Source organism: Nuphar pumila, chromosome 10, assembly GCF_984573655.1.
Source record: "Nuphar pumila chromosome 10, dmNupPumi1.hap1.1, whole genome shotgun sequence".
NCBI classification, from domain to species: domain Eukaryota; kingdom Viridiplantae; phylum Streptophyta; class Magnoliopsida; order Nymphaeales; family Nymphaeaceae; genus Nuphar; species Nuphar pumila.
Genome location: NC_143258.1, coordinates 110313631 through 110321370, shown reverse-complemented (window position 1 = coordinate 110321370; position 7740 = coordinate 110313631). Strand labels below are relative to the sequence as shown.

General features: G+C 38.3%; 1 protein-coding gene across 1 annotated transcript; it reads left to right on the top strand.

The window, feature by feature from the left end:
- Positions 1 to 1780: 1780 nt before the first annotated feature.
- Positions 1781 to 6896, top strand: LOC149827885 (heparanase-like protein 2). The gene is made up of 9 exons (XM_090018284.1): positions 1781 to 2339; positions 2883 to 2919; positions 4038 to 4221; positions 4524 to 4672; positions 4757 to 4990; positions 5095 to 5284; positions 5696 to 5821; positions 5908 to 6010; positions 6204 to 6896. Exons 1-9 carry the CDS (start codon positions 2109 to 2111, stop codon positions 6618 to 6620), a joined length of 1671 nt encoding a protein of 556 aa, XP_089874410.1. The 5' UTR covers positions 1781 to 2108; the 3' UTR covers positions 6621 to 6896.
- Positions 6897 to 7740: the final 844 nt, after the last annotated feature.

Genomic DNA, 7740 nt, shown 5'->3' with positions numbered 1-7740 from the left:
ATGACATGGATGGTACTCACTTTTGGCTCTGGCAAGACTAAAGAAATATGTCAAACATAGCAAATTCACTATTCAAATATGCCAAACATGGCCACTTTATTTTTTTTGTTGACAATTTTACCCTTTTATCGCCTAACAAATTAGATGCCTTGGTCATGTAATTGTTGCCTGAAAAAATCAGGCACCATGTAAGTTATGGTTTATTTATTTTTACACTCAAGTTTTTTAGGCGATAAAGGGCAAAAGTGTCAAGTAAACAATAAATTGGTCATGTTTTATTTTCTAACTTGCAGTCGGTTAGCAAATGAAATTTTTAATAAAAGCGAGGACCATTTAGGTCATTGTCTGTAATTCAAATATTCAACAGCAGTTTGATTTACAAGATGCCTTCTAACTTATCAATCACTTAATGCCCTATTATTGATTTGTATAATAAAAGATCATAAGATCACACAAGATTAGTTGTTTTTATAGAGCTCTACCTACCGGGTTAGGTAGGTTAGCTTAAAGCATTCAAGTTAAAGGACATCACAAGTTCGATATTCAAGGTGCGTGTGCAAAACCAAAACTAAGAGTACTATCAGGGTGCATAGCGAAACTCAACACCTCAGCGGTTTTATTGGTGGAGGCTTGCACTAGAGCCAGTTGCGTTGAAGCTCATCTTGGTTATAGTTGATGAAAACCGATTTAAACATTCAAAAAAAAGAAAAAGAAAAATTTTATTTAAAGGTCCACATTTTACTCATGATTTAAAAAGAGTGGTCTCACATTTCTAAATTTCTTGATATAAATATTTTAAAATTTTTAAAAACTACCAAGCAATGGTTTACCTTTGTAATAGTCAATTAACAACTTAAATCATAAGTCAAATTACAATAACAACTTTTATCCTCAATAGTTCAAGGTATTTCCCCTTTTCTTTCTTTATAGAATTTGAATAATAGGTATTTTTTTCAATTTCAAAGAACAATACAAAAACCAAAGAAGAATCATGTTTTCAAGATGATGGGAGTTGGCCCCAAAGGGGTTTGGCATAGTGGGATGGGGCCTATGGTGCTAGGTAGGGGGTGTAGGTTCAAATCCCATGAGCGTTCACCCCTTGCACAAGACGAAACATGACCACTCCCAAATGGGCAAGGAGTAAGCCCACGGAGTTTTACGCTGCGGATATAGTGATCATAAGTACAGCAGGCAGATCCAGCGCGGTTAGGTCTATGATCTTGGGGGCAGTTTTCTCCATGTAAATTAAAAAAAAAAAACTGATGGGAGTTAACATTGAGTTTCCTGTTTGATAATTTTTAGGACAACTATAGCTCATATCAGGAATTTTAACAAAGTGAGACCAATTTTTTAAATTATGAGAAAAATGTTGTCCTCCAAATGAAAACTTCTTTTAAAAAGATAAAAAATAGTCATTTTAGCCTCATAAACTAGGCAGTCGAACGTAATAACCGGAACATTGAGCTGCTTTTTATGAATAGCTCATATGTGAAAACATATCCGCATTGGATCTTTTCTATGGCTGCTGCCGCTACACGACAAAGGAAAATGTGTGTGGGAGGGATCAGCCGATCAGGTCATGCTGAACATGAGCAAATTTTTGCTCATGCCGACATCGTGGCCGTCCGTTTTGCATTTTTGAAAAGTCAAAAAGTCTATAGATCCGTTATATGCTACGTGGCATTCATCCAAAATGCCCACGATGTTGGCGTTAGCATGACCTGATCTGCTTCCGTGTGGGAGGCCCAAAACCGACCACCCCATTTTTTGACTCAACGCTCCCCCGCCTACCTTCCTTCTTTCCTTCCTTCCCATCTCAGTTTCTTCATTTTCTGTTTTATTCGTTTCCGAGCATGGCTGCTTAACTTGCCTTCATCACGAGGAAAGACTCGGTTTCCATAATCCCACACTTGTTATTTCCATTCCCTTCATCAAGTCCAACGTCAAGCCTTTTCTTTCTCTCTATCTGTCAGGGTACTGATACAAATTGTTGGGGGCCTATCTGAGAGCCAACTCAACCTGAAAAGCATGCGCGAGTGAAAAAAAATATATCTGAAAAAAGTGTTGAGTGATTTTTCTAAATTGGATCACCAAAAGGCAGAGAGGGAATGAAGCATTTGATTTTGACAGTTTTGTTGCTGTTGTTGCTGCTGCTGTGCGTTCATCTGAGTTGGGCAGCCAAGGTTAGCAATGCAGATGTGACAGTTAAGGTGAGCGTGAACAGAACGGTGGCTTTTACAGACGATCATTTCGTGTGCGCAACTATAGATTGGGGTCCTCCGGAGAGGTGCAACTCGGACGAGCCGTGCAGTCATCCCCAGACTTCTGTTCTTAACTTGGTAAGTTTGCAGCAGGTCGTGATGTATTTTCTGTTTTTTCCCATCTTTTTTTTATTGAAATGGGATCATGTCGGACTGCCGTTGATCTCAAGACGAACGGCAGCCAAAACCTGTTTTGATGGGTGTCGTTCATTTTTAAGATGAACGACATCCAAGGCCTCTGACGTGATCCTCTCTCTTTTTTGTTCCTTCCTTTTTTCGTTGTTGTTGATGTTATTTATTATTATTATTGTTAGAGAATTTGCCTTAAAAGCATGTTACAAGTACAGGCGGTATTTTAAAATAACCCAATTTTTTATCGTAGATGTTTTGAAAAATACGGCAATTGAATTGGCCATGTTTTGAAGATATTTCATTTTTTTATTGCGATATTTTCAAAAGCCATAACATGGAAAAGCAACCATTTTAAAATATCGCCTATTCTGAAATATCGCTTCTTTTGTCACCATATTTTACTTAAGTTCAATTTTTTATATTTTTATATTATAATTTTATATATTTGTATACATCGATCTTAATTTTTTTTTAATTCTTTTGTATCAGGATTTGAATAACCCTCTTCTTCCCAAGGCCATCAAAGGTATGAAATCTCTCTCTTTCGTCTCTCTCTCTCTCTCTCTCTCTCTCTCTCTCTCTATATATATATATATATATATATATATATATAAAGAACTTTAAAAAAGAAAATCTTCTTACCTTCTCATTTGTGAGTCGAAGGCTGCCTTAATATGCTATGCATAAGTAACTCGCTGACCTTATAATACACTATGTCGATTCATATCCCATATTCTGGATTTCAAATACAAATTGTTATAATAGAATGTTATGAACAGCCTTTTGACTTGGTAACTTAGAATCTGTTTCTGGAACAGGGCACTAAGTAAGGAAGAGGTGGTTGTCTCTGAAAATAAAATCATATGGTAGCAATTCAGAGCTCTAGATTGCATATGCTTCAAATGTATAAAATTAATTTTCTTGATTTTATTCATAAAATTCATAATATTTGAAAAAAAAATGCAAGGACACCTGTGGTAAAATCAATCATAGTCATGACATAGACTAAGGGCCTGTTTGTTTCATTTCCATGGAAGGAAATATTCTTTCATGAAAAGGGCATAGGTTTCTAAAAGCTCCTGTCAGCTCAGATTTCCCATGGAAATCCTTTCATATGGGGGGTTACGAAAGGATTCTGAAATGAAAAGAGAAACGTGTGGTGGGAAAAACCGGTCCCACCTGTGCCAAACTTTCCACCATGATGCTTCGATGTTTGTTTCACCAGGTTTGGAAAGAGAGCGAAAGGAATGCCAGCTCAGCAATTTCCCATGAAACAAACGGGGCCTAAGGAAACTAGCCTTAACGAAAAGAATAGGTCCTATGGCTTTATGATTGTAGGTGTGAATCCAGACATCTGATGAACCATATGAATGAAGCTGAAAAGGTTTGTTCCAAAGTAGATGGCAATCAAGCTGCCATAAGTTTTGCAGAAATACAGAGATTCTGGTAAAATTTAATGCAGGAAAATGATTTGCTCTATGCCGCAAGTTTTTTGGCAGTGACTGAAAACTACTCATATAATATATATTGATTGTATAAATACTTTATGGCAAAGTTGGTCATGGTAATTTGGACCAAGGTGATGATTTTATGTGCATTTATCTGAGAAAGTATGTTACGACTTCTTGGTCACTCTTACTGCAGCTTTTGGTCATTTGAGGATAAGAGTTGGTGGCTCCCTGCAAGATCAGGTCATTTATGATGTGGGAGAAACTGAGTCCCCATGCTTGCCCTTTCAAAAGGATGAAAAAGGACTGTTTGGTTATTCTAAAGGTTGTTTACACATGGACAGGTGGGATGAGCTTAACAAATTCTTCAGCCAGACAGGGTATGTACAATGATTAGTCCATTCTAGAGGAGCAATTACCGATTTATCATTACTTTCTGATTTTTGGGTTTATATTCAACTTAAGGACTTCCATCTTTATTTTGTTACTTCTTTAGATCGCTTGAACTGTGCACAAAATAACTAGGATGATCGAAGTGGGATGCTAGCTTTGATGATAGAAAATGTTAGAGATTATATTTCAAATGTTCTTTTTGCATTTCATCATGACTCTTTAAACCAGCTTGTCATAACTTGTTCTTTTGTGCAACATGCAGTAACTAAGGCAAAATGTTTGATTACAGGGCTATCATCACCTTTGGTCTAAATGCTCTATATGGGAGGCAAAAAGGTGCAAACGATCTTTGGACTGGTGATTGGAATTCTAACAACACTCGTTCTTTTATAGAATACACAGTTGCAAAAGGAATTCAAGTTGATTCATGGGAATTTGGTACTAAAGATCTTGTCCTGCTCCACTGATTTTGCCAATGTTCATGAAATATTCTTTAGATGCTTATTATCCTGTGCATGACAGGGAATGAACTCAGTGGAAAGGGCATTGGTGCAAGAGTGACTTCTCAACAATATGTAAAAGACTTGATCAAGCTCAAGTCCCTACTAAATGAGACATACAGTAACTCCTCATCACGGCCATTATTGTTGGCACCGGGAGGTTTCTATGATCAACAGTGGTTTGATCAACTTCTTCAGGACTCAGGACCAGAAGTAGTCAATGTATTGACACATCACATCTATAATCTTGGTGCAAGTGAGATAGGAAATGTTTTCTCTTTTATCATTTCATAACTTAGAAGTAGAATCCAGAGCTTGTGAGGCCTGATATCTACTGTTTGGTTTTGTCTTTTGTTTCAGCTGATGATCCCAATCTCATGAAACGGGTACTGGACCCACATTATCTTAGCCATGCTGCTGATATATTCAGAAGTCTTCAAAACACTATACAGAAATTTGGTCCCTGGACATCTGCTTGGGTTGGAGAAGCTGGGGGTGTCTTCCGTGGTGGCGCTCCATATTTTTCTGATACCTTTGTCAACAGTTTCTGGTCTCTCTCTCTCTCTCTCTCTCTCTCTCTCTCTCTCTCTCTCTCTCTCTCTCTCTCTCTCTCTCTCTCTCCAATGACTTCTGCTTTATCTGGTCTTATCCTGTCATACAGACTCCATTTTCTCTCATTTTGTATCCTTGTGTACAAGTCATAAACTTCATAAAAATGACCGTATCCCCATATCCTTCATTCGTGTCCATGTGACATAGGTCTTATCCCTTGATCATGCTTTACTGTTACTGTGCTCTGGCACCAAAAATGCCATGTAACACTTTATACTGTCTATCTTTACTCTCTCATACCACATCCCTTTATACACTACTCATTAATAGAAAACTTGATGACAGTGGCCATTATGCTTAACTTTTTCCAGTTTTCTTCGAGAGCTTGCTAAACAATATTATCTTATAGGTACTTGGATCAGCTTGGTATGTCAGCCACGTATGACACTAAGGTGTACTGCAGACAGACTTTGATAGGCAGCAACTACAGTCTCCTGAACATAAGAACATTGGTACCAAATCCTGATTATTACAGGTAAGGACTCCTGTATACATTGATCTATTTGCACATTCAGAAATCGTGTTCGTGTAAATGATGATGAACTTCTCATTCTGTTCCAGTGCATTATTATGGCATCGGTTGATGGGAAAAGGTGTACTTTTCACCAATGTTTCAGGGTCAGATTATTTGAAAGCCTACACACATTGCTCAAGAAACAATAAGGCACAATTTTCTTGAACATATCTTGCTTCTTCTGTTGTTTCTGTTCTCAGTCCATGCTCTGTTATTTATAGCAGCTGCAAACATGTTTCATTTGTTGCTCATTTGGACTGAAAAATAAAATTCAGTTATTAGAACAGAGCTACTATAAGGCTCAAAGTCTGTAACTAGCTCACCATTCTATTCATATTTACAGACTGGTATAACGATGCTTCTGATAAACCTGAGCACTGACACGGCATTTAAGATCGCGATGGAAATGGATGTGAACGTCACGACTCATTCTGAGGTCGACATCCGCATCCCCAGGAAGGCGACGTTCATGCATGGACTTAAGAAAGCTGTGGCATGGATGGGAAAGATGGTTTCCAATCCCACATTAAGGAGAGGTGAGTACCATCTAACACCAAAGCATGGAAACCTCAGAAGCCAAACCATGATGCTGAATGGGAAGCCATTGAAGCTCACTCAGGGTGGAGACATCCCTCCTCTGAATCCTCAATTTGTTGATGCCAACTCTACTCTATCCATCATGCCCTTGTCTATAGCCTTTGTTACATTCCCCTACATTGATGCTCCAGCCTGTTCTCAAGATAGGGAAGCTCAGATGTAGAAAACTGTGCAGATTGTCCTGCAGCTCATTTTCGTTTATCGGTTCGATGACAAGATATGTCACACAGATACTCCAATTTGGCCCTCTTAACCATTCTGATCCACTTGGTTCCCTATATGGTGAGTGGTTTAAGGCATTGGTATAATAATGTAATAGATCTCTTATTAGCCATTGGTTGGCTCAAGAGCATTTTTGTTGTTGTTGTATGTATCATCAAATATTTTTTCAATTTAATTATTGTATTAATTCATGGTTTTTATCTGTTTCTTTCTTGAGAATTTTTGTTGTTGTTGTATGTATCATCAAATATTTTTTTTAATTTAATTATTGTATTATTTCATGGTTTTTATCTGTTTCTTTCTTGCCTTTCGTCTCTCTCTCTCTCTCTCTCTCTCTCTCTCTCTCTCTCTCTCTCTCTCTCTCTCTCTCTCTCTCTCTCTCTTCCTACTCAAACATAGGATCTGTGATCTAGTGGATCTCAGATCCTAGAATATGTGATTCCTAGGTCTCAAAATCGCCTCTGTTCTCGCAAGCGAACATAAGATTCGAGTATTGGATGTCAGATCCTAGAATATAAGGCCTTAAGATCTCAAAATCACCTCCGATCTCATACTTTCTTTTTCTTGATATTTATATGGAGAAACCACTCACAGGATCATAAACCTTGCAGCGTTGGCTCTGCCTGCCATACTTACGGTCACTGTCCTGACAGCCTAAAACTCTATGGGTACTCCTTGCCCCCAAGAGAGTCGCACGCATAGACTTGCCCAAGGGGTGACTCCCATGGGATTTGGACCTAGACGACCTGCTTAGCAGCCTAGACCCCATCCCTCCCACTACACCAAACCCCTTCGGGACCTCAGATCTCATACTTGAATCTGAGATTAAGGATTTCAAATGCCCGTATATCTAGCCTGACCTCCTCGATTAGGCCAGAGATTCTTGTCTCTCTCTTAGAATGAAATGCATTTATTTCAGATTCATCATTTATTTTTTCTGGGATCTCAGTGCAGGCCCCACGAGTTAGAGGACCATGTATAATGTATTAGAGATCTAGTTATGTGAGCCGTTCTGATTAGGGTCAGATGTAGCCAATACCAAATCTGACTAATCAGATGTT